Raw genomic sequence first — 26957 nt, 5'->3', positions numbered from 1 at the left:
ATACCTCCTGACTTTGATTGTAAGCTTCCTAAAGATATTTGAGGGCTATATTTTACAGCTATTTCATATTCTCCCTAGCACAATACTGATCTGGTCAGTTTACACTCATGAAAATAATTAACAGGAATATAAAAGGAGAACTGGGGGACATAGGTTGTAAATTGATGTTGCTGCCAAAGCTATTTGGATGGTAAAGGAAATAATTAACCAAAGGAGTGGTTGAGATAACAATACTATGGTATCTAACTTTGAAGTTTTCGGACTCATTTGCTTTTTCTATAGAGTTATTGTCTGACTGGTATGGGTAAGTTTGGGGCATATCAAAGTGAGTTCTCCTATGTCCTCAGTGACTCCTTATTCCCTTTTTCAAGTTCAAAGTGTTTAAAACTTTGCATTTTGATTAAAAGCCATAAATCTTTAAAAATTGTTTTTATTTTATTTTTCTTAACATTCTCTTATCACCTTCTTTTATGAAAGTATTCCTCCATACCCAATGAGCAAAGATTTTAAAAGAGAAAAAAAGCAAAAGCAATCAACATATTGACTACGCCTGACAGATATATACAATACTGTATACTTGATAGTATATGTAATACCATATCCATAGTCCCCCCCCACCTCTGCAAAGAGAAAAGGAAGGTGCATTTTCTCAATTCTCCTGAGTCAAGCATGGTGGTCTATAAACCTTTAAAAGGTACACGTAGTACTTTGTAAAGAAAGGCCTAGTGGATCAGAAAAATGGATTGTTTAAGATCAAAACAAATATGCACATGTGTAATATGTGTATGTATACAAATATGCATGTATATATACATGTCTATATATACCTTTATGTACATACATCTATACCACAGTTTTTCACCTTCAGATTGTTTCAATTTTCTCTTAATGTATCTCTTCTCTCCTTCCAGTTTTACCTAATCCCAAGTTCTCTTTCATACTATATCCATATTAATTTTTTTTTAAAGCACCACTTTCACCCATCTGCTCTAGATTGAGCTTGGTATTCAAAGCCTTCCACGATCAGTCTGGTCCTAATCAACACAGCCAACCTTATTGCTCATGACTATCATGTATGAAGCCATTTCCCCTAGGAAGATTGATCTATGGGTCTATTCACTGATCCTTTTTTAACATTGGACCTTTGCTAAGGCAGTTTTCCCCTATCTGGAATACTTTGTTTTATTTTGTTTTTCTTTGCTTATCTGAAGACTGCTCATCTTTCAAGATCAGACTAGAGTCCCATTTCCACTCTGCCCAAAGGACTTTCTACTCCCTCCTCTAGGACTTCCTCTCTATCACTCAGGTGACTTTCAATACCACTGTTTCATGTATGTATGTCATACCTCCTGACCTTGATTGTAAACTTCCTAAAGATATTTGGGGACTATATTTTACAGTTATTTCATATTCTCCCTAGCACAATACTGGGCAAAGAATGAACTCAATAAACATTTGTTGGATTGGGAACTGATTTGGTCAGTTTATACCCATGAAAATAATTAAGAGAAACATAAAAGGAGAACTAGGGGACATATGTTGTCAGTAAGAATGAAAGGATTTTCAGGAACCAGGACCAAAGATTTTATTTGAAAAGAAGCTCTCCCAAGATAATAGCTAACTGATACTCAGAAACTCAGGAGAACCAACTTAATGGTAGGATATGATATGATTCAAGGAAGGGGTTCTTTACCTTCTCCTCTAGAACAGATGGGTCTAGGAAATCAGAAATTCTCAAGTGCTTCCAAGTTCACCCTGATGTTGGTGGGACATTCTTTCATACGTTCCTGAAGATTCTAGGAAGTGAGAAAGGGTATATAGTGACCAACTTCTGGGACCCTTTTTAACACCACTCTTTGTGTTGTCACTCCTGTGCTGTCAGTCCTACCAAGTCCCATATTCTTTATCACCCCTGACTCCTTAGGATGTCAAAGCCAGTCAGGTACCCTCTGTTTCCTGGAGTTCTCTAGCTTCTTACTACAGTTACCCCTTCCACATTGTGAGAGTTAGGGGCACAGTGCCCCCACAATCTGGAAAACCTGTGTAAAATTTTGGCCCTCCCTTTTTACCAAAGAAGAAGTCTGAATCATTATGGTATTAAAAGATAAAATATGTTCATATGATACTATCCTATGCATATATTGTATGCATGTCTTAGTTTCTAAACATTTTCTGGGTCACCTGCTGGCCTTTGCATGTTGTCTGAAGCTTCAGCAAATTCCCCTCAAGATTTCCATTTAATTTCTTATGCTGACCCATGATATATCAGAACCATGATGGGGAAAGTCATGATGTGGAAGGGATAGTTGTATTTTCAGTTTCTCCAAAGGTTGGACCATAAGGTAGGCAATAGGAAATCCGTGATTCCCTGATAATAGCAATGCTAATAAATTGCTAATTACTAGCTCTACTCCTATTACTACTACTGCTAGCTAGGATTTTTATAGTCCTTAATATTACTTTACTGATGGCATTTCATTTTGTCTTCACAACCAACCTGGGAGGAATTAGCTATTTTTATCCTCATTTTACAGATGAGAAGACTGAGTCAGGCAGAGGCTAAAAGATTTGTCCAGGACCACATAGCTAGAAAGTATCTGAGGCCAGATTTCAGTACCGTCTACTGGGCTACCTAACTACCTCTCAGATTGGTAGAATGTGGAACATTGTGGTTCCCCAAATCAAAACATATACATTTACTGATTGTTTATTCCTATTGGTAGTTAACGTGAATCTGGAAATACTAATATTCATTTTTTGTCTATTTCAGCATGCCTGAGAGATGAGATACAAAATCAGCCTAGACAATTCTAGAACAAAAACAATCCTTGGCATGTGTAGTACCCTGCGTTTCAGCATGCAGTTGAAATTAGGTGATGTTGTACCCTCACCTTACACCTTTGATTGCCACTTTGGCTCAGGGCTCCTCACTAGCCCTTCAGAGCTAGGTTGCAAGTTCTCAATGGTACCTGATTTGGAGAACTTCTGGCTGTAGTTTTGGTGGACTTCAGGAATCTGAATCGTCTAATTCATTCAAGTACTCCAACTCTTCCCCCAACTCAAGTCGGTCAATGGGGTTATGAAACTGACCCAACCTGAGTCTTGTCCTTTCCTGAGGCTTCTTCATATGCCTCTCTTTTTTCCCTACCCCTTCCCTCTTTGGAACTCCAGATTCTCTGAAGTGTCTTTACTTGGAACATTCTGAGCTAGAAACTCCTTGTTTCCTGGATGATTGGTATGACTTTGACTATGACTGCAGAGGTGGGAAATTTATCAAATCCATTTCTCCGCTCCCCCTAAAGCTCCTGAAGCAGTCTCAATGCCTGAACTTCCTTGACCCCTAAGCTTCCCTGAAGCATGGGTTATCATTGACTGTCTCTTTCCACCATGGTTTAGAGATCATCTTGCCTGAGACTCCCTGCTGGCCTTCTTATTTTCTGGGTTGCCCCAGTCTCTGTTCCCTGTCATTTCTGCCTTCTCCTCTGCTATCTCCAGGTAAGTCATGTTGCCTTTCTTTTGGAAGACTTTCCTTTAAATATGATAAATTAAAAGAAATTATTGCTTTCAGTATTGACTGGCTCATTAATTCTTTTATGAAGCCCCTTTGAAGGATTATTGCAAACTGATTGTACCCACCATGAGTCGCTACATTGGCTTTTGGGCTATAATCTTTTAAATAATAAGCACATTTTTGAATGTATCTTCAAAGATGTGGACCTGTAAAAAATTCAGTAGATTGCATTTTTTTCCCAAAATGAGGAAAATAAATTGGGTAGTATTCTATAGTCCAGACTTCCTTCTACCAAATTATAAACTAAGCTAGGTGACACAGTGGTTAGAATGTTGGGTCTGGAGTCAGGAAGACCTGAGTTCAAATCCAGCCTCAGATATTTTTTAATTATGTGACCCTAGACCAGTCATCTAACCCTATTTGCCTCAGTTTCCTCATCTGTAAAATGAGCTGGAGCAGAAAATGTCAAACCTGCTCCAATATCTTGCCCAAGAGAAGTCCATAAGGGGTCACAAAGAGTGGATATGACTGAAATGACTTAACAACAAAAGAATGTCTTAATTTACCACAGTGGTGTCCGTAGGTAGGTTCCTTTCAGAAATGGAATCCGATGGAAATTTCATATAACCTGATACAAAGATAAGATCATATCAGACCAACTAGAGAAATAATTTACACTTTCTATCAGTTCAAAATAATCAAATAATAGCCAGTTCACACAAATAGTGACTTAGAGCTGCATTGGAACCTTAGGTTCAGGGGTCAGAAATCACTTTTTAAAAATCTAATTTTTATTGATTCCATTTTTTAAATATCAAATCAAGCTGACAAGCATTTATTAAGCTTCTACTACTTGCCAAGCCTTGTATTAAGTGCTCAGGATACAAAAAAGGACAAAAATAAGAACAAAAATCTAGTCCCTGCTCTCAAGGACCTTACAGTCTAATGGAGGAAATGATATGTGAAGAATAATGTACAAAAAACATATAGACAGGGTAAATTGGAGATAATCAACAGAAGAAAGGAAGTATCCTTCAAACAAATTGAGAAAAGCCTCTTGAGATCTGTAGAATTTTATCTGTGACCTGAAAGAAGCCAAAGAAGTTGGGAGATGAAAAAGAAGAAGAAGAAGGGTATTCTAGGAATAGGGGACAAAATAGTGAAAAAGTAGAATTGTGAGACAGAGGGTCTTATACAAGAACAATATGGAAGTGGTTGTCACTACATGATAGAATACATGGAGAGGAGGAAGGTGTAAGAAGGCTGGAAAGGGAAGAGCAGGACAAGTTAAGAAAAGCTTTAAAAGTCATCAGAGGAGTCTATGTTTGATCCTGGAGGTAATAGGAAACAACTACCTAGTTGAACAGGAGTGGGGTGTCATGGTCAGACCTTTAGGAAGGTCAATTTGACAACTAAATGGAGAATGGACTGGAGTGGGAACAGATGTCAGTCAGAGAGGCCAACCAGAAGGCCATTGCAATAGTCGATGGATGAGGTGATGAGGACCTGTACAAGGGTAGTGGTGATATCACAGGAGACAAGGGAATAGAAAGAAGAGATGCTGTAAAGATAGAATTGACAGCACTTCACATCACATTCATTGCTTAATTATAATCTTTTCTCCTCCCCTCCTCCGTCCCTTGAAAGAATTATTTTTTAAATTACCAATTAAAAAATACCAATTCTGCAAAGCCTAACCAATATATCACCCAACTATGTCTGATAGTACATGTAATATTCCATGCTTATAGTCACCTGCAACTGCAATGAAGGCAGAAAGAGATGTAGAAATAACTTTTTGAAGAAGATAGACTATAAACTACATGCTCTCCCAAAAATTTTTGTGCAGTTTTAAGACTAGTAATATATTAAATAAGTTTAAGAAAGTTTAAGCTTGGATTCAAGTTCTAAATCTGGAATCTGTCATAGTTATTGCAGAACGATTTCTGCAGAGGGTTTTGTAGAAGTCTGAGAGAGGATGTACTTGAGAGGACATAGGAAAGTGAAAGTATTATAATAGCCATAATTCTTGTCCAGTTCTCTTTTCTCTTTCTTCTTGGAATATTATAAGAAAATGACAGGGTTTGGGAAAATGGCTGGGTGGAGGGGATGCAACATACAAACAAAAGAATGGGGGTAAAGAGTATGAAGGAACAGAAGTTGGAGCATTTTGAGGTTCTAATGTTCTTTAGAGAGAGAGAGAGATCACAGATAGCATCCTGAACTTGGAGTCAAGAAGATTGGTGTTCAAATTCTCATTTTAATTTGAGAAGTAGAATTGAATTGAAATGTCCATGTTGATATACATTTCTTTTTGTAGTAAGAAAACTGGAGGAGAAAAAAACATATCTAACTCACCATGAGTTTTACGTTTTACTACATGTTTGCACACAGGGACATATCGATTAGTGTTGTCCCTGCATTTCTTTAGATCAACTGATGTCTGAATCACTAGTATTTTTGTTATTGTTGCAGTGCCTTGTATCTAGAGGGTCAAAAATTACAAATTAACGACTGATTAACACTAAAATACAATAATATTCAGTTATAACTCTAAGCTTCTCTCCTCAGAGCACACTTCCTGTAGGTTAGTTAATGCTTCCAATTGGTATTCTTAGGTATTAACGAAATAACCTGAGTAACAATTGAAAAATTTGGTTTATTATCCATGTGTTTTCAACATCAAGTCTGGGAGGACACTTTACAAATCAAAATTCAGTTACTGGATTTAATGTTTTTATTCAACTAGTTAGCTTATGGACTAGGGCTTGTGAGCAACAGGAAAATCGGGGGTCAACTCCTACCTCTGACATTTAAACCAGAGATAAGTCTCTTAACTACTCCAAGCTCCAAGAGATTCAATAAAACTTTACTAAATTAAATATAGTTGGGAATTTGAGTTGGTTTTTTCCTGTCCACAAAATTGCAAATCCTTGATTTATCAATATTATTAACTATGGAGGATAGAGTAGCAAAAGTAGCTTGAAAACACATAAACCATAGAGATAAAGATTTGAAAGGGACACCAGAGGTCATTTAATCTCCTTTCTAATGCAGGAATTTCAGCCATATTCGTAATGATAGAGAACTCACTACTTGAGAAATTAGCCTGTTGAATGTTTGGACAAATCTAATTTTTAGAGGTTTCTTCTCTCTACTAAACTGTATCTGATGGTCTGTAATATTCTACCTGTTCAACTTAAGCAAAAAAGTCTCTTGCCTCATCTACACAGAAACTTTTCAAGTAGTTGAAGGTTGTGACTTCAATGAATTCATCACTTATAAAAGGCAATCTTCTTCTTTCTAGTCTAGATATTACAAATTCTTTCAGCCAGTCATTACATGACATAGTTTCTTGAACTCCTCACTATTCAGGTTTTCCTCAGTTGAATTCAATCAGCACTTATTAAGCACCTACTATGTGCAGGGTACTTTGCCAAGTGCCAGAGACACATAGACAAAACCAAAAATAGTCCCTATTCTCAAGGAACTTCCATTCTACTGGCTGTCTAGTTTTGTCACTATACCTATTAAATGTGACATCAAGATCAGAACACAAAATCCAGCTCGGACATAACAGGACATAAAAGAATGGCACTATTATACCCCTTGTCCTGGATGACCTTATACTTCTCTTAATACAGTCTAAGGTAATATTTACTTTTTGAGAAATCATGTTACATATGAAATATTATATTATAATAGACATATGGATTATTACCTAGAGGTCACATAAGATTATTCCTTTACCTGATGACATGTTTTAGGAATTAATTTGGGTGCAAAATACATTTTCTGTAACTGACAATCTTTTGCACTTCCATAAACAAGAATAACATAGCTCACAGTTTCGTCATAAATATCAGCTTTGGTATCTATTGGTACATCTCTCACATACACATTACAGAGCTGCAATTGCAGGTTGTATGTCCAATCCTATAAGGAAGAAAAAGGAAACAGCATATGTTATTTGTGTGTGGAAATCAGTCTCATTTAAGAAGTATAAGTACACTCAGTGTTTTCAGATGAGCTGAAAGGGGGAAGGGCAATTAGCATCTCACCTCATAAGTCAACATTTCCTTGACTTTTTGAGCACCAACACCAAGCGCCAACTTGAGCCATATTTTATATTCTATGGAAGGACAGCACTCTTTAAATGTATCATACAAATGATATTTGGGGATGAAATAGGTCTGGAAAAGGAAGGGAGGAAGATGTCACATCTAAAAGCAGAAATTTATCATTTCAGTCTTCACACTTTTAAGAAAGGTGAAAATATTCTTTGCCATCATGGTTTGAAAAAAAGGGTTTTCCAGTTTATGGAAACCATAGGGGTGCAGTTTTCCTTATAATTCAACTCTCACAGCCATACATTGCTACTAGAAAAACCACAACTTTGACTATACAGACCTTTGTCAGCAAGGTGATGTCGCTGCTTTTTAGTGTGCTTTCCAGCTTTGCCAAAGGCTTCCTTCCAAGGGGTCTTTTAATTTCGTGGATGCAGTTGCCTTCTGCAGTAATCTTTGAGTCCTCAAATATAATAAAGTCTGACATTGCTTCCATTCCTTCTCTATTTGCCAGAGTGATGAGACTGTTGCCAAGATCTTAGTTATTTTGATATTAAACTTCAAGCCAGCTATTATACTCTCTTCTTTCACCCTCTTTAAGAGGCTTCTTAATTCCTTCCCACTTTCTGCCATCAGAGTGGTATCTTCTACATATCTGAGATTGTTGATATTTGTCCTGACAATCTTAATTCTGGCTTTTGATTCACCCATTCTAGCATTTCATGATATATCCTGCATATAAGTCAAATAAGCAAGGTAACAATATATAGCCTTGTTTTACTCCTTTTCCAATCGTAAACCAATCAGTTGTATATTTGGTTGTAACTGTTTGTTCTTGGCCCACATACAGGTTCCTCAGGAGACAAATAAGATGATCTGGTACTCACATCTTTTTGAGGGCTTACCACATTTTGTTGTGATCAATAGTCAAAGGCTTTAGTATAGTCAATGAAGCAGAAGTAGATGTTTTTGAACTCCTTTGCTTTCTCCATAATCTAGAGAATGCTGGCAATTTGGTCTCTAGCTCTTCCGCTTCTTTAAAAACCAGCTTACATGTCTGTTAATTCTTGGTTCATGTATTGCTGAAGTTTAGCTTGCAGAATTTTAAGTGTAGCCTTACAGGCATGTGAAATGAGTGCAATTGTTTGGTAATTTGAACATTCTTTGGCATTACCCTTCTTTAGGATTGGGACCTAAACTAATCTTTTCCAATCCAGTAGCCACTGTTGAGTTTTTCAAGTTTGCTGGCATACTGAGTGCAGCACTCTAACAGCATCAACTTTTAGAATTTTAAATAACTCAGCTGGAATTCCATCACCTCCACTAGCCTGAATGTTAGCAATGCTTCTTAAGACCCATTTGACTTCATTCTCCAGGATGTCTGGCTCTAGATCAATAACTACATTATTGTGGTTTTTAGTGATGTTTTTAGTGATGTTTTTAGTGATCTTTCTCGAACAGTTTTGTGTGTATTCTTGCCACTTCTTAATCTCATCTGCTCCTGTTAATTTTTGTTTATCATGCCCAATTTTGCATGAAACATTCCTTTGACATCTCTAATTTTCTTGATGAAATCTCATCTTTCCCAGTCTATTTTTTTTCTATTTCTTTTTATTGCTCATTTAGGAAAGCCTTCTTATTGCCATTCTCTTTAATCAAACCTCTGTCCAAAGCTTTCTTTTGTATGTTACCTCTTTTTGTCACTGGTGGGGAGGGGGAGGATACCTATCATTTGACTTATCAAGAAAACTCATTTTTATCTCTTTATGTTCATTTTAATTTTAGTCACTTAAACAGCATATCACTAATGAGACATTTTATTTTGTATCTTGGCTATTATTTACACAGGTTTTAAAGAAGTAGACAGAGGAAACAGATATTCCATTGATAAAAGCCAATTCTGTTCTTCCTAGGAACAGTAAGAATCCTAGTTAAAGGAAATTTTGCCCCTTTTGAAATTGTGTTTATGTACCTTCAGATAAAACACCACAATCATCATTATAATATCTGACAATTATATAATACCTTCTATGTGTGAGACACCGCGTTAAGTACTTACATATTTTCTCATTTGGTCCTCACAACAACCCTGGGAGGTAGGTACTATCATTATCACCTATTTACAGGTGAGGATACTGAGGCAAAGAGTCAGATTAAGGGACTTGCCCCAGGTCATACGGCCTGATTTCATCAGAGGCTAGATTTGAACTCAGGGTTTTCCAACTCCAGGTCTGGGGCTCTATTCACTGTGCCACCAATGTATTAGAATAACAACCAAGTTTATGAACCTTTATTTTTTTTTAAAACAAATTGAGAATTCTAGGCATTAAGATATAAAGTGTAAAAAAAAGTCATCAGTTCGAGCTATTTCATTTTATTAATAAATTTTCTTCATGTATTTTGGTTTTGAATAGCTTTAGTTCTTTAACAATAACCCCCTCAATAGAGAAAATTACATGTGCCTTTTTGGAAATTTATACTGTTTTAAGGCAGACCCCCAGAAAATTTGAGTGAGAAACTAAAATGATTCATGAGCATATTTGAAAAGAGCCTGACATTTGGATTAATAATTTATGAAAACTTCAAAAAATATGAGGTCACAAAGAGAAAGAATAATATCTAGCATACTTATTAGAAGTCAAATTAAATTTTCTTCTCCATTAAGATGGCTCAATATTGCTTCTTTGCTATGTTCCAATGGTTCTTCATCCTCCTCTGCTCTGAAAGGTGAGTAATGCTAAAGGGAGCAGAAATGATGATGGTAGCTGGCACTTACTTTGAACCAAAACTCTAGAGCTGGAAGTTACTTCAGAAGCCATTGTACAAATGAGGAGACTGAAGACAAGGGATGTTAAGTAATTTGCCCAAAGTCTCACAACTGGGATATGGACCCAGGTCCTTTCACTCTCGAGACATGATTTTTCCACTGTGATGTGGAAAGTCATTTTTAAAGTTTACAAAATGATTGACATGTGACACTAAATTTCACAATAGTCTTTTGAGGTAAGTATCACATGTATTATTTTCCCCTCTTTGCACATGAGAAAACTGAGGTCCAGAAAGATTAGCATTAGAACCAGGGCACCAAACCCATCTCTACAACTGATTCCAAATCCAAAATTTTTCCTGCTGCAATGTGGTGAATTTTTGGGGAGGTGGGGTGATGATGGGAGCTGGGGTGGGGGTTGTTGTTTCAATCATGTCTCAATCTCTGTGACTTCATTTGGGGTTTTCTTGGCAAAGATAGTGGAGTGATTTGCCATTTCCTTCTCTAGTTCATTTTACAAATGAGGAAACTGAGGCAAATAGGGTTAAGTGACTTGCCTAGGGTCACACAGCTCTGCTACAGAAGGATATAGAGGATGGACAGGGAACATCTTGTATTATACGTGATTGTGTTTTTTCTCCCCAGAACTGTTTTATGCTTGTTAGGAGATTTTAAAAAACAAGCAAAAAGTTCCCCATAAAACTTTACTCCAGTGTAGCAATCACACTGTATATACCTAGACAGGATCACAGAGTTTGAGCTAAAAGGAACTTTAGCAATAATTTAGTTCATTTTTATAGATTCAAAGATATCCAGTCCATAAGAGATGAAGTGAGTTGGTCAGGGTCATTCAGGTAAGACATGACTGAACCGCCCAAGTCCAGCGCCTTCAAACCCAGCCTTCTGAAACACTCACTTTCAAAAACAAATTTAAAAACAATACCCAAATCTAGTAGTCAGATAGATTCTGAGAGGCCTATCCAGAAGGATAGCTAAATTACATGAGCAGCAGTCAAACTGGAGGCAGCTAAGCGCCACAGTGGATAGAACGCTGACCCCCAGAGTCGTAAACACCTGAGTTTAAATCTGACCCCAGACACTTAGTAGCCGTGTGACTCTGGGCAAGTCATTTAACCCCACTTGACCCAGTTTCCTCATCTGTAAAACAAACTGGAAAAGGAAACAGCAAACCACTCCAATATCTTTGCCAAGAAAACCACAAATGGGGCACAAGAATCAGGCTTGACTGAAAACAACTGAACATCAAAAGTGGTCAAATTTATATGCAAAGCAAGAAAGTAAGTTAGGGAAAGCCTATTCGAGGTCTTCACATTTTCTTGTAGAATGTAGGTCTGTGGTACAGTGTGGCATAGGGGAAAAACACCAGATTTGGAGTCCGAGTACTTGGGTTCAAATGCCTACATCAGTACTTGGCTATCAGTATGACTTTAGTCAACTCATGGGACCTCTTTCTTCATCAAACAACTGGAGAGGTTGAATTGGACACAATGACTGGTAAGTTTTCTTCTAGCCCTCTGTCCTCTACCCCAAGCATTATCGTTGACAGTAATTTCTATCTCTGGCACTTAACGTCTAGGCTATTTGTTTTCTATTTAATCATAAATTACTTTGTGACATCTCTAACGTTCTTCTCTTCGTCTACTTAATTTGATGGTGACCTCTCTGAGGGAAGACTATTCATTTCACTACCTTGTATCTGTCACAATCTCTGACAGTGCTGGAAACACCTGGCACTTAGCAGCTCTTCTTTGAGGGTAAAAAATGACTTAATTGTTGACCCAGAATGTAGTCTCTCGTTTGAGAAGGAGATGTGAATGCATTGTGGGCCTGTCAGCCAAACAAGCCTTGGCAGGAACTCTTCTATTTTACCGAACACTTTGAGAAAGATTATATACTTTTTCTCTTTCTATGACATCTATATAGGAATCACTTTGAGGTTCATAAAGTGCTTTGCATACATTAACTCATTTCAGTCTCATTTCATCTCTTCACTTATGAGGTAGGTAATGCAGCTGTTATTATCCATTTCACAAATGAAGAAACAGCCTTAGAGAAATTAAATAGTTGGCCTGTGGTCCTGCAATGCTGGAAATGGGATTGGAGACCAGGTCTTCCTGAACTGTGAGATCTAGCACTCTATGCAGTGTGCCACATCCCCTTTCTAAGATGATTGTCACTTAGTAAATTGCCACATCTGGTTTAGGGACAGACAAACCAGCCTGGGAACCTTCACATCCCTCAATCCCTGCTTGTACAAAAAGAAATACAGAGACTTGAGGCAGACAGGGTGTTTCTGCTCTCTCTGGAGGCAGTCCTGCTTTGCTTAAGCAACTAGTTGTCTAAATGAAAAGAAAAAAACCTCAGAAAAGCTGACCGTTATGTTTCAGTTAGTTAGAACGTGTATTAATTATATATGTTTATATAATTAAATATATTTATTATTCTTATTAAAATATTAATATAATTGTGTATTTATTATTTTATGACATATTTATATATTTATGTAATTAAATATATTGTGTATTTATGTTATTTTATTTACATATTATATATTTACATATATTTATATAATTTTTTGTTGTTCAGTTGTATCCAACTCTTTGTGACCCTATATGAGGTTTTCTTGGCAAAAACACTGAGGTGGTCTACCATTTCCTTCTCCAGTGGATTAAGGTAAACAGAGGTTAAATGCCTTTCCCAAGGTCACACAGCTCATGTATGTCTGAGGCCAGATTTGAATTCCGTTGTTCCTGACTCCAGGTGCATCCATTACATATGATATGTTATACATATTATATGCAACATATTATATATGCATAAAACTTATTATTGTGTGTATTTACATAAAATTGGATAAATTTTGAAGTAATCACCTCAGTAGTGTGCATAATAAGTCTTAATGAGTACCACCTATTAACTAATTTGTTTGAAACCTTTCCCTTGGTATGATGATATATAATGAATTTCATTATAGCTAGGCCAGCTTCATCAAACAATTAAGTTGGAAAAAATGTGGACCTTTATAAGTGTCTGCTATATGCAGATTTCATCCCTTCACGAGCCTTTGTATGCCCTCATCTTCAGCCCTCATATAAATGTGTTAAATATAGAAGCATCTTTATTAATGGATTTAAACTTAATAGCTAATAAAAGGAAGCAATTATCAGGGGAAGAGGAAGCCATATCCAAATGTTTCCTGACCTCTACTACAGTTTTACAGGTGGCCGTAAATTTCACAGGCTCATTGGTTAAGCAGTTCAACTCTCCTATGATTGCCCCACTGATGAGGTAGTCTGCATAAATGATATGATTTTTTTGTTCTGTCTCCGAGAGCATTTGGTCAATTCCAAAATAAGGTCTGGAACTCTTTCGCTGTTCACAAACAAGAAATAAGATAAAACAAACAATTGTCCTTTATTACCTCCTGCCCCCTCAAAAATAACCAACCAACCAATCAAACCCAAACCTCTTAATTAACCAACAAAAGCCCCTTCCAAATAATCATACAGTTCATGGTTCATTTACCCCTACCCCCTGTTCTCTGAATATTTATCCTAATACTTTCCTATAATTTGACTTCTGGAATTTTTCATTGCAAGTGTAATTACCAACAGTCTTTGTTTTAAAATCTTTAGTAAGTGAGGATCAACTAATTCCTGAGACAATTCATTTTGTTTTAGGTAGTTCCAATTGCTAGAAAACTTTTTTTATACCAAGCTGAAATTTCTTTCTCTTCATCATCTCTATCCTCTCCCTCAGATGCATTCTCACTTCAGCTCAGCTGCTCTGAATCCTAATCTTTCTTTAAGGCACAGCTTGAGGCACCTCCTCTATGGGACCTTACCTGATCTGTCCAGAAATTCATATTTTTTCCCTCCACAAATTACCTTGTACCAACTATATACCTTTGGAAGAATGGAAGCTCCTTGAGGATAGACAAATCTTGCTTTTGTCTTTATAACCCCAGTTATCTAATGTTTCTTCAACTAAATTTAATGGAGTGTGCCTATTGGTGCTGATTGTTGTACCCATTTATGAATATAACTGAAAAGACTGGTATGTGGTCATCAGTCTTCTCTGTTTCACACAGATGTCAAAATTGTGCCTCTGGAGGAGGCGTTTTGATGTAATTGAAAGAGTTTTGAACTTGGCACCAAGTCCTAGGGTCCAAATCCTAGTTTACATAGACCAGCTAAGCAGCTTTGGGAATAAATTATTTAATCTCTATAAACTCTGTGGATATGAGTTATTAATACTTGGTTCATAGTTTGCATAATCTATCACTACTTCTATCGCCTGCTTCTTTCTGAACTGATTTTCCTAAGATGCTTTCCTAAACACTAGCCCAATGCATATCTATTTGTGTAGGATAAGATGGACAAATTCATTGGATTGTAGGATCACAGATTTAGACCTGAAAGAGACCTTAGAGGTCATTTAGCCTAGCTCCTTCATTTTACAGATGAGGAAACTGAGACCTATTAGGCCAAATGATTTAACCAAGGTAATACAGACAGTGAGCAACAAGGGAAAGCTTAATAAGTTCTTAGTGTTATAAAGTTTTGAAGGATATTACCTTAGTACAAATTTTGCAATTATGGATTTCTTACCTTTATCATGCCAGAGATAATCAGATATATTCCTGTCAGATTATCACCTTCTTCAAATATATTATTCCCACAATCAAAGGTCAAGACTTCGACTTTTTTCTAAAAATCACCAAATGCTCAGATAAGAATGATGTTTTTGTTTGAGGGAAGTCAAGATAAAATAATAACAACAAAATTAAATCATTTCAGAAACTAAATCAGAATGAAAGGGTGAAAACAAAACTGGGGAGAGTGAGAAGAGAGATAAAAATAAGTATTAGTAAAAATATTACCTTAATGAAATTTATGTGGATATTTGATTTATTCAGCCATGGAACATGGTATAACATTTCTTCGAGAGAAGGAAGTCTGATAACAGGTTCAAAATCTAGCACATCTCTTTTTTTGTTAATAATCATCTATGAAGCAAACCAAAAAAAGACTCAGTCTTGGCGAGCTTTGATGGAACCTCTAAAACAGTTATTGCTAACAAAAGGACATTTCCTGTGTTTTTTATTCCAAAATTTCCCCATTCCCTTTCCTTTTACCTAACCATCCAATAAGATTTTCCTCTCCCACTACTTCCTTATGTTGTGATTGCCTAGATGGATGGATTTTTTATTGTGTTTCTCCAACATGATTTAATACAGATAATTGCTTAAAATGTTATAATTTCAAAGAATTTTCCCATCCTAAACATTTTTATATGCATTTCGGTCAGTGGTATTGATGAACATCCTCATTAATGAATAATACTGAATGTTCCAGTGTTTGTGGCTTTTCTCAGGTCTACATTCTATTTGTGATGAGCCAGAATAATGAGCTAGCTTATCTTTTGGTTGTTGATGGTGATTTTTATGTTTAACCCTGTAATACCCAGTGGCTTGCTCATTTTGATTTCAATTGCTGAACAAGTTCTATTTTTCCTCATCTCATATTTGATCATAAACTGTGATGGAAAGGCATTTTGTGAGTATTGCTTTTTACCTTTATGCCTCACATTTGATCAAATTCCATGTAAGGGAAAATCATAGATGGGAAGGAATAAATATCCTTGGAGCAGCTATGTGGCTCAGTGGATAGAGTGCCAGACCTGGAGTCAAAAAGATTCCTCTTCCTTAGTTCAAATCCAACCTCAGACACTTACTAGCTTTATGACCCTGGGCAAGTCACTTAACTCTATTTGCCCAAGTTTCCTCCTCTGCAAAATGAGCTGGAGAAAGAAATGGCAAACCACTCCAGTATCTTTGCCAAGAAAACCCCAAATGAGGACATAAAGAGTTGGACATGATTGAAAATGACTGAACAACAACAGATATCCTTAGCTTAGCTACAATTGTTCTATCCCTGTTCTACTGGTTCTCCCCTGTGCTCTAAACGATCACAGCCTGACATTTGGGAATGCACTCACTTTCTTTGCCCTTCTAGATGAGAAATATGAGATTCCTGTCCCCCTTAGTTAACAGGGTTGAGGTTGACATTTCCGAAATAATTTTTACCAGAAAACTAGGGGAAATGAAAATAAATACAATGTATAATGGGTGCATTTATAGAGCATAGGTTGTTAATAATAGAAAGAAGGGATTGAAGTAAGCCTCAGTAAGAAATAGTTTGGATCCCAGAATGTGAAGACTGGTAAGATAACTGGCAGACTAAGGAAAACTATGACTACTTCTATGCTTTTTAACTATGTCTTGCTTACTTGGTAAGAAATATGATAAAATTATAAGGATTACTGGTCATATGAGACTTGGGTGAACAGTCCTAATGAAGGTAGAGGAGGAATAGAGAAGAAAGAAGTCTAGTAATAGAGAAGAAAGAAGTCTAGTAAAAGTATGACAGTGAAAATAAAGAGATAAAGGGAAGCTGAGATCCAGAGAGACAGTGAAAATGCACAATGACTCTCTCCATGGTCAGTACATAGCAGACTCATGGAAAATTTTGAACCTGAGTAAACTATTCTCTGGACATCTACCCTGCAAATGGGTGGGGACACGGCTGGAGGTAGGGATGGCCTCTCCCTACATAAATATATGACAATCATCCATATGAAGATAATTGAACCCATTGATGTATTTGCCTGGCTTTCCTGTTCAGGATTTCTAACTTTATTCTCCCTTTGTCTTATCTACCATGTGTCATGATGCTTCATGCCTTGGGTGACCCTGAAGATCTTTATATGAAACACAACCCAGTAGGGAGATCAGAAGATCAGCTCACTTCCTACTGGTATATACTGCATGGCAAGTGTTGCTTCACAATCCTGACCAGCCCGACCTTCCCCCGCCCCAGTGCCTCTCTCCCTGAATTTCTGTACTTATGCTGCTATCAGTCTCAATGAAATTCAGCTTCTCAGGATCTCAGCCACACTCATACTCTCAAGCCACTTCTCTTGCGAACTCCTAAGTGCACTGTCATGGCACCTAAGCACCACATTTGCAGACATCAAACTCAACTCTCCCACTATGATCTAATGCAAACTATATGTCCAGAATATCCTCTTCCTGTAGCCTTTTGCTTTACTTCCCCACACATAACTCCCAGGCACAGTTTGTAGTGTTAGAGAAGAAGGGAAGAGGGTCTACCTACTGTGGTGGCACAACAAAAGAAGTCTCTGGCAGTGTGTTAGATGATTTTATGCAAGGGATGATGTTAAGTCAGCTATTTTTATCTCACAGATAACTGTTAGACACAGTACAAGTTTTAAGTTCAGGCTTAGACAATAACCATCAGTCAATACACACTTATTAAGGTCCTGTTGTGTTCCAGGTACCATGCTAAGGGGTAGGGACACAAAAAAGAGGCAAAAGACCTTGCCCTCAAGGAGCTTACTACTTTAATCTAATTACAATCTAATAAATACTGATAGAATTATCCTTATTACCTTGTGTATTTCAGAAACTTCAACTTTATTAATTATTCCTTTTGACTCTAAGCTCCTAACAATCTCTGAAGCCATACTGAGCAAACTGTTAATTTCCTCCTTGGTTTTCATAGGGATGACAATATCTGGATGATCATACTCCAAATAGCCTGAAAAGAAACAGATAATGTTTCTATTATGTCATCAGTCAGCTTGTTAAAGCCCAAGTCTTTGCTATAAAATTCTACAGGTTTATGTGAGAAGGAGAATAGCTTGTGCCCCTTTTAGAACTGGGACTGGGGTGAGGGAGGTTGAGGAATGAGAGGGGCTGACATAGTTCTCTGCCTCTGTCACAAATACTAGCAGAGACCTCTATCTCATTGCAGCCATACTTGCCAGCTCTTGTTTATTCTTAAAAAAGAATGCTTAAAGTCAGGATGACAGGAAAACAGCCCCATCTCTTGATCTATGATCACAATTTACTTGTGCTGTTGTACAGAGCCATTGAGACTTTACTCTGATTCTTCCTCTGTGACCAATTTGTACCCTGGACCCAAACTCTTTCTTGTATATTTGCGCTATGATTTTTCCAATGCCCTCTGGCCTGCTCTGGATTTCTGAACACTAATTCATTTAAAATACTTGGATTATAATCTAACCTATGCCTTCCACCCTGGTCTGGATCTTTGAAAACCGATTCCTGTTTTCTATGCTTAGATAATGCTCCTGCTGTCTCCTATTTATTTTGTATCTCTGGCTATTCAATAGAGTCTGCCTCCTCAGACTTGGTACCTATCCAGACTCTCATCCCAGCTTCTTCTTTCTAGGTTCTTCTTTGCACATTCTCTTTTCTATTAACTGATTCCCCCAGTTACAATCTCATGCTGCTCCTCTGTCTCCCACTGATCTGACATTGATCCTAATTTCCCAGTTTGGGCCTCATCTGGCCTCCCATTTCCCCTAAAACCCATGGTTGCACATTGACACATGCATCATGGGTCTTTGGCATGTTAACTTTATGAAATTCAGTACACAAAGTACCTACAAGTTTCAAGGCATTATGATAGGTACCAAAACCACAAAGATAGATAATCCCAGTTTATATTTTACAGATGCAGACTATTAAGGGATGATTCAGAACAAAATGTTGCACTGAGTTAATTCAACCATAAATGGAACCTAAAAGCCACTATTGAGTTTTACAGCTATTAACTCAATCAGTTTATTAAAATTTCATCACAAAGTTTCTCAGGTTCTGCTTATAGAAGGTGATGATAGAAGAGTTGAAAGGGAAAGAGCTATGAAATATTAGACTTGAAATGACCTTAAAGATCATTTCGTCCAACCTCCAACCAAATCACAAATCCTCTCTATATCTCCAACAAGAAGAAATAGTCATCTAGCTTTCTACTGAAGACTCTGCTCTTAGTCAGACAAGTCCATTTCCAGATGTTAGGAAATGTGTCCAGTGTGTCTCCAATCATTGTCCCTAATTTTGCACTCCAGGGCAAAGTAGAACAAAATAGCTACACCATTCTGTCTCCCTTCCTGTCCTACATAGCTCTTCTCTTTTCCTTTGACTAAACATTTCTTCAACTCATCATTTTAGGATATCATTTTAATTCCCTTCAAAGATTACTTATGGATAACTTACAAACCAGGGAGATTGAGGAGCAAATAATAGATTTTCAAGTCACAAGAAAGTAGATTTGAAGGGGTCACTAGAACAGTGTAGGCATGATCTTAAATAAGATTCATCAGAGACTATGTATTGGTCTGTTTTTCTGAGTTTTTGCTTGGTTTATTGCAAAGAAAAATCATTTCCCCATTTTTGGACAGGTGTTTTATATAGTGTTTTAAGAAAAAAAATTTAAGAATAAGCATATAAATAAAGAAAGAATAAGCTTCAAGAACAAAATTCAAGTATCTTGACTCATTATCCAATGCTCATTCTACTGAGCCATATTGACCATCTTTATGTTTTGTAAAATGCATTATTTTTAACCAGGGGTGGTGGTACAATCCTTATGCTTGCTGCTTTTGTCATTGTTGTTAAGTCATTTTAGTCATGTCAGACTCTTCATCACCAAATTTGAAGGTTTTTTGGCAGAGAAACTGGAGCGATTTACCATTTTCTTTTCCAGTTCATTTAACAGATGAGGAAACTGAGTCAAAAGAGGTTAAGTGACTTGCCCAGGGTCACACAGTTAGTAAGTGTCTGAGATGAGATTTGAACTCAGGAAGATGAGTCTTCCTAACTCCAGGCCTACCACTCCATCCATTGTACCACCTAACTGGCCCTATACTCTATTACCCCTCTGCAAAATCTTTAGTGTAACATAAAGTTAGAGTGCACCCAGCAGTTGCCCCTTGAGAGGTGTGAAAGCATTGCTCTTTCAAATGTTGATGGAATTTGACAGCATCTAGTTACTGGTTTGCCAAGGAGCAGTTATACTCCTAATGACCCTTTACACAGCACGTTATTAAGGGAGACAGATCCTTTAGCAAGGAGAAACCTCTGGAAACCTATGGAAAAAGAACCTTATCTTTGAGAGAGTTGTCTCTCGAGGCAGAGTGGTAGAATTTCTCTCTGCTCTTCCTCCCCACTGCTGGGCATAGCATCTTGTTACTTGCTCTGTAGGAAACACTGTGCCCAGCAGAGAGCAAAAGCCTCCTGAGTACTACAAGAGAAGAAAATGGCCCTGATCATAGAGATCAAAAAGGCCCAGGCCAAGGAGTATTAGGGCATAGATATATGTTTGCATTTCATTTAAGATTTTTACTCCACACTGTTTCTAATCTTTTATGATGACATTAAATGGACTAAGGGAAAGTCAATTGATCAGGGGTGTCCTGATCAATTCTTCCTCTACTACATAAAGAACAGGTAATGGAATGAACTCGATTTCATGGGTTGCCATGGTAAAAAGACTCCATCACCTACTGACCAGACTAACTAGAGGGAGTATGCTTCTTTGTTCTTAAGTGGGTTGGTCCTTGAATTGCAGATTCAGGCTGTCACTTGGACTGTACTCAGAGACTTTCTAGCAGAGTAGAAACTGCCAGAGTTTATGCTTCTCTGTTATAGCCTTTGAGAAAACTAGGCCAACCCCCTCCCATGAGTGCCTTAATGTCATATTTGGTTAAAATTTTGTCTGGGAATCAAGAATATTATTAAGCACATGGAAGTGGGCCAGTTATGGGGTGAGAATGAAGGATAAAACATGGATAGTCAAGGACCTCTTCTGGTGACCACAAAAATACACAAAGACCTAAAGTGAATCCTCTACACTGATGGGCGGGTCCTCTGTGGAATATCATTGGAAGAGAATGGACAAATATGGGTAGAATGAGAAGCATGAAAAAATTTCGACTTGCATAGCTGGTGAGAAAATCCATATTGATGAAATTATGGGTCTACTTTTGCATAATAACAGAACTAGAAATCACAAAATCCTCCTGAAAACATGGCCAAAAACACAGGAAGGGATGGACATGGAAAGAAAAATGGCTCTAGAGTCAGAGCACCTGGTTTCAAATCTTGCCTCTGACTACCTCACTGCCAGTCTTCTTGGGTTTCAGGTTTCTCACCTATAAAATTAGGGGGTTGAATGGATGGCTTCTGAGATCCCTTCTAACTCTTAGCCTTTGTTCCCAAAATCTTATGAATAAAATGGTAAGATACCCAGGTTGCAATTAAGATAATAGCATAGAAAGCATCTGAAAAAAAAAAAAAGCAATACCGGAAAATTTATTAATTATATTGCTATTTATAACAATAGCTAGGAATTATAGATCAGTGAGATTTTGTAATTGGAAGGAACCTTAAAGGCCTCCTAACAAAATGTTAGAGGCAGCATAATATAATCTAAAGAACACTGGATTTAGAATCAGAATACTTAGCAATGTCAAGGTTCCATCATTTAGTATCTACGTGATCTTTGCCAAATCATGTTACTCTCTCAGTCCTTCAAGTTCCTCACCTGAAAAAAAGAGAAAAACCTACTATGCTGATTCGGGAACAGTTGCTTATTTGGAAAGCAATTACAGTTAGAAGGATGTATTATAAACAAAGAAAAGGCTAAAAACTTTGGAAACGGAAACTTTTCCTGTAACTATAATTCTCTTGAGAGGAAAAGATTCTTGTCTCTAAATATGTCCCAGACAAAATTTGAATTTATTGTGGAACCTATACTATCTTTGAACCTGTTGAAACTCAGGGCTTTGAAATGTGCTTATAATATACTAACCATATATTGAGAATAAAATCTGCCCCAGTGTTACCTACCCAGCTCTTTCATAGCATTTTCTGCATTCTTGGACACACGATTACGTAATATCTGTCAAACAAAAAGGGTGAAAGTTCACAGCCTATGTATACAACTGTAAGCAAAACTCAGTGAAGGATGACTTATGGCTTTGTAGACCTAAACTGCTTTGTGGGCATGTTTAATATATGATGTTTACTGGAGTTATGGAGAACTTAAAAAGGCACAATGATATTTACTAGGGATGTTTCCAAGAGGCTCAAAGGAGAATCAGGTATTTTCCTGGTGGTTTGTAGGGTAAATAATTACACTTTGCCTTTGTTGAGTAGGTTTTTGTTTTTGCCTACTAAATATATCACATAAATGCTTCTGAAATTGCATTTTTAATTCCACTAATATTAACTACCTGAATTAAGGGTATCTGGTCTTCAATTTAATGGACTAGAGCAAGAGTATTTTAACTCTTTTAGAGGCTAAAGTCTTCCTGTATTATTCCATTATGAAAACTTCAGTCTCTGCAGTATGAGTTACCATACAGGATAAAAGTTATACATTAATCATTCCAATTTTTTTCTTAGGTTTATATAAACAGCTTAAGAAAAGATAATATCTATATTTTTTTTGTTCTAATAGGAATTGTTTCAAAACAATTCATAGGTACAATTGTCCTGACTGCCAATGAAATAAGCAGGCTGATATATTTTTTCATCACAAGAAGCATATGGTATTATGAAAGGAACACTAGATTAGTGTCAGAAGACATGAATTCAAATTTTTGTTCTCCTGCCTACTACTTGTAAGAACTTGTGCAAATCACGGTAACTCTGAACCTCAGTTTCTTCTTCTTTAAAATAAGGGATTAGCTAAGATGGTGTCTGATGTTCTCTGCCAGTTCTAGTACCTAGGATCCATTGCTCCAGTGTAAATAGTTAGATTTTTTTAATAGGAGGTAAAATATTTTGGGTTAACTAGAGAATTATTGTCCATGGGCACAAACCAGTTCTCATCTTTAACCATCTGGAATATCTTGGTATAAAGGTAGCAAAAAATTGACGTAGTATTGTAGAGTGGATAGTGTGTTGGAAAATTTGGGTTTGAATCTCATCTCAGATACCAACTGTGTGACTCTGGAAAATTCATTTAGGCTTTCTAAACCACAGTTTTCTAATCTGTAAAATGAGAGTAACAATAGTACATACTTCACAATATTGTGAAAATCAAATAAGATAATGTAGGTAAAACACTTGGTAAGCTGTAGGGTGCTATATAATTGTAAGCTACCAAAATATTTCCTTGTAGTGTAGAAGAAAGAATGGTGGACTGGGAGTCGGGGAGCCCAGACTCAAGGCTTTTTTTTCCCCCTAGTACTAAGGTGCTAGTTGATCTTGGATTTCATTTCTCTGGGTCTTTTCTATACAGTAGCTAGACTATGTGAACTCTAGGGAAGAATGATAGATTCCTCCCCTTCCCCCTTTTCAACGTGCCAGCTCATTTTCTTTGTTTAGCTAGTCTGGAAAAAAGAAGGCAAGAAGAAGCTGCGAGGGGACTTGAGCACTGGGGGACAGGGCTGAAGCTCTGTTTAGGGTGCAACTTCTGTTATTTCTTTCCTTTCTTTCTTTTCCTTGTTTAATACAACGTTATGCTTAAGCCTGAGTCCAGGGAAAAGAGGGAAGGAATCAGTGCCTTCAACACACTTCTGTTCAATTCAATTCATTCAACTGAAAGAACTTTATAAATTGCTTTACTACATATAATACAGTGAACTAGGTAAACAAAGACGGGATTTTAAAAGCCCCTGCCCACAAAATGCCTCACATTTTCCTGGGGGAGAGAAGATATAAACACAAGTGTATAACAAAGCAAGACATCTCAACAAGAGGTGCAGAGCATTAAGAGTCTGGTACTGTAAATGGAGGAAAAAGGAAGCCACTTAAATTTAAAAGGGAACGCCTCCTGCCTGTATGTGTTGGATCTATATTTTTAAACTGATTCTAAGGGGCAGAAACGAGGAGGCAATACATTCCAGAAATGGGAAATGAAAAGGCCCAGAGGTAGAGCACAGAATATAATGGACAAGGAAAGTTAGTTGGCCCAGTTTGACTTAAATTTAGAGTACATGATTTGGAGTAATATGAAATTAGTCTGGAAAGATAGGTGAAAACCATGTCATGGAGGGATTTAAATGGCAGACTGAGAAATTTAAATATTATGCTAACAATAAGAGGAAGCCATTTCTATACTCAACTATATACATTAGGAAAATTATTTTGGCAGCCATGTGGAGAATGATTTAGGGAGAGATTGGCAACCTAGGGTTCAATTACAAGGTTGTGCTAGAGGTGTTAATAGTCCAAAGTGTGTGTGTGGGGGGGGTAGGGAGATGAATGTGAGAGACATTATGAAAACAGAATTAACAGGACTTGGCAACTTGAATCAATAAAAGGTAATGACTTTGTTATTGTCCATTGTTTTTCAGTTGTGTCTGACTCTTTGTGACTCCATTTGGTGTTTTCTGGGCAAAGACACTGGTTTACTATTTCCAGCTTATTTCACAGATGAGGAAACTGAGTCACACAGAGTTAAGTGCCTTGCCTAGGGTCACACAGCCAGTAAGTATCTGAGGTCAGATTTGGGCTCAGGAAGATGAGTCTTCTGGACTTCAATGGATGAGGTTCTATTCACTGAGCCACCTAGCTGTCGAAATGATAAGAATAGGGGAATTATATCAGTATACGCTAAACAACCTCTTTTCTTGTCAGTAGGGTTTTGAAACCTCAAGTCTTATGTGGAGAGGCTAACTTAGTAACTTAAATATAGAACCACTGCTTTTCTATTACCTAAGGTCATAATAACAGTCTTGGAAACATAGACTTTATGTGTTAATATCTGTCAACATGAGTCTGAGAATAAGAGGGCAGAAAGAAATCAAAAATAATTTTATTTTTTATGGTTTCTCTCACCTGAGCCACTGATTTACAACTAGAAATCTGCTCAATTATACATGCTATATCTGCTTCACCTTGTACGTATCCTTTTAAGATGGCATATCTAAAGGACAATTGATGGCTCATTCTCCTATCCATTAACCGAAGTAACATTGGTGTTATGAGCTGAAAACAAAGATAAATAATACTTCATCCAGAAATTGATTTAACCTAAAAGATCATTTGATTGACATTGACAAAATGAAGCATTTTAAAAAATTAGTAGAGTTCTCAAGTAATCTGCGGGATTATATGTAAATATTAAAAAGGAATTTTAAAATAAGGCTTCTATATTTGTAGAGTACATTTGTAGACTAGAATGCTGTCTGAAAAATAAATTAACATTACTTACAAATAAATGTCAGAAACAATATGGTGCGAAACACCATCAAAGAGAAAGTCAAGGCTTCCTAATATACCATTAACTTTAACATTAATATCAGTGAATAAGGGAGATGATTTCCATAATCATTCCTTTCCAAACTAGACTATGAACATCTTCCACTCCATAGCTATTCATTCTGGAGCTTTTCTACATCTCTGGAACTCACACAGTGGAAGTATCCTCCTCTCCTGACAGCTCTCCCTCTGATGGGCTCCATCCGAGGAGTGCCCAGGCCAACCATATTTCATTCTTCTCTGGGCTGCACTCCAGGCTTCCTCTATCATTCCCCTGCAATGGGTACCTTTTCCTCCTTTCTCTTCTCCCCCTCTTTTTTCAGTGTCTTTTTATGTGTTGTCTTCCCCCATTAGAATTTAAGCTCTTTGAAGGCAGGCAGGAAGAAAATAAGGTGCTTCACGCTGTAGTAAGCCCTTTATAAACCTTATCTGATATAATTGTCACATGTATTATAATATCTTATGATATATAATATACTTAATGTATAATACATACATATAAATATATATTATATATGGAATCACACACATATTTATATATTTATATATTACATATATTACATATATACATGTATTACAAATATATATGGAATTATACACATATATTTACATATAAATATATGATATATAAATATATGTAAAATATATATAAATATAAATATATATAAACATATGTAAATATATAGATATATAATAATATATGATATATTATATATGGAATCATACACACATATTTATATATAATATATGATATATGGCATATCATATATTATATATGGAATCACACATATATTTATATATATAAATATACATAAAAATAATATATGATAAATTTTATATTATATATATATGGAATCACATGCATAAATATATATATACTAATATATGGTATATTTTATATTTATATATTATATCTATGTATATGTATATATGGAATCATAATAACCCTGGGAGATGGGCACTATTTTTAACCCCATTTTATAACTGAGGAAACTGAGGCATGCAGAAGTTAAACAACTGGATCAGGGTTATATAGCTAATGAGTATCCAAGGCTAATTTGTACTCGGATCTTCCTGACTCCAGATCTATTCTCTCTGCCACGAGAACTATCCTTCTTTCTACCTGTATTTATAACTCTAGTGCTTAGCACAATGCTAGGCACATTGTAAGCAGTTAATAAATGCTTGTTGATCCTTAGCCTAAACAGTCAGAAAAAAATCTATATTCAATACTCCAGATCCAAAATGATGTGATTTGATTATTCTTTACCTTTAAGATGCGAAATATACGAAGTAACCTCACAACTCTTAGAAAGATCATACTTCGACTCAGTTGGTCAGTAGTTCCAATATAGTCTGCTTCAAGCAATATGTCTTCAATGATGGCAATCAATGTTATTACTAACTCAAATATGTTCCAGGTATGTAGGAAAAATCTCTTCCTCATTGCTGTTATCTGTTTCATCAAAAATATTTAAATTTACCAGT

At 36.6% G+C, this 26957-nt stretch overlaps 1 protein-coding gene and 1 long non-coding RNA gene across 4 annotated transcripts in view; one reads left to right on the top strand and one right to left on the bottom strand.

Annotated features, from left to right (window-relative positions):
* Positions 1 to 26957, bottom strand: part of SLC9C1 (solute carrier family 9 member C1) — a 96815-nt gene that overhangs the window by 1254 nt on the left and 68604 nt on the right. For 2 of the 3 annotated variants that reach the window (XM_072614016.1, XM_072614015.1), the window contains exons 18-29: positions 26740 to 26925; positions 25047 to 25196; positions 22107 to 22158; positions 17840 to 17988; positions 15249 to 15374; positions 14977 to 15075; positions 13568 to 13738; positions 7573 to 7704; positions 7262 to 7447; positions 5870 to 5996; positions 4078 to 4139; positions 1694 to 1796 (exon numbers count right to left, since the gene is read on the bottom strand). In XM_072614016.1, coding sequence (XP_072470117.1) covers positions 1725 to 1796; positions 4078 to 4139; positions 5870 to 5996; positions 7262 to 7447; positions 7573 to 7704; positions 13568 to 13738; positions 14977 to 15075; positions 15249 to 15374; positions 17840 to 17988; positions 22107 to 22158; positions 25047 to 25196; positions 26740 to 26925 — 1512 coding nt within the window. In that variant the 3' untranslated portion in view covers positions 1694 to 1724. The remainder of the gene's footprint in view (positions 1 to 1693; positions 1797 to 4077; positions 4140 to 5869; positions 5997 to 7261; positions 7448 to 7572; positions 7705 to 13567; positions 13739 to 14976; positions 15076 to 15248; positions 15375 to 17839; positions 17989 to 22106; positions 22159 to 25046; positions 25197 to 26739; positions 26926 to 26957) is intronic. The other variant, XM_072614017.1, reaches the window with a different exon arrangement.
* LOC140506653 (uncharacterized) overlaps positions 1 to 26957 on the top strand; it is a 40130-nt gene that overhangs the window by 5846 nt on the left and 7327 nt on the right. Inside the window, exon 2 of the long non-coding RNA XR_011968025.1 lies at positions 3397 to 3495. This is a non-coding gene — a long non-coding RNA (uncharacterized lncRNA). The remainder of the gene's footprint in view (positions 1 to 3396; positions 3496 to 26957) is intronic.

The sequence above is a fragment of the Notamacropus eugenii genome, chromosome 5 (genome assembly GCF_028372415.1).
Source record: "Notamacropus eugenii isolate mMacEug1 chromosome 5, mMacEug1.pri_v2, whole genome shotgun sequence".
Classification (NCBI taxonomy): domain Eukaryota; kingdom Metazoa; phylum Chordata; class Mammalia; order Diprotodontia; family Macropodidae; genus Notamacropus; species Notamacropus eugenii.
The sequence above is the reverse complement of the archived record's forward strand: the minus strand, read 5'-3'. Positions and strand labels throughout refer to the sequence as shown.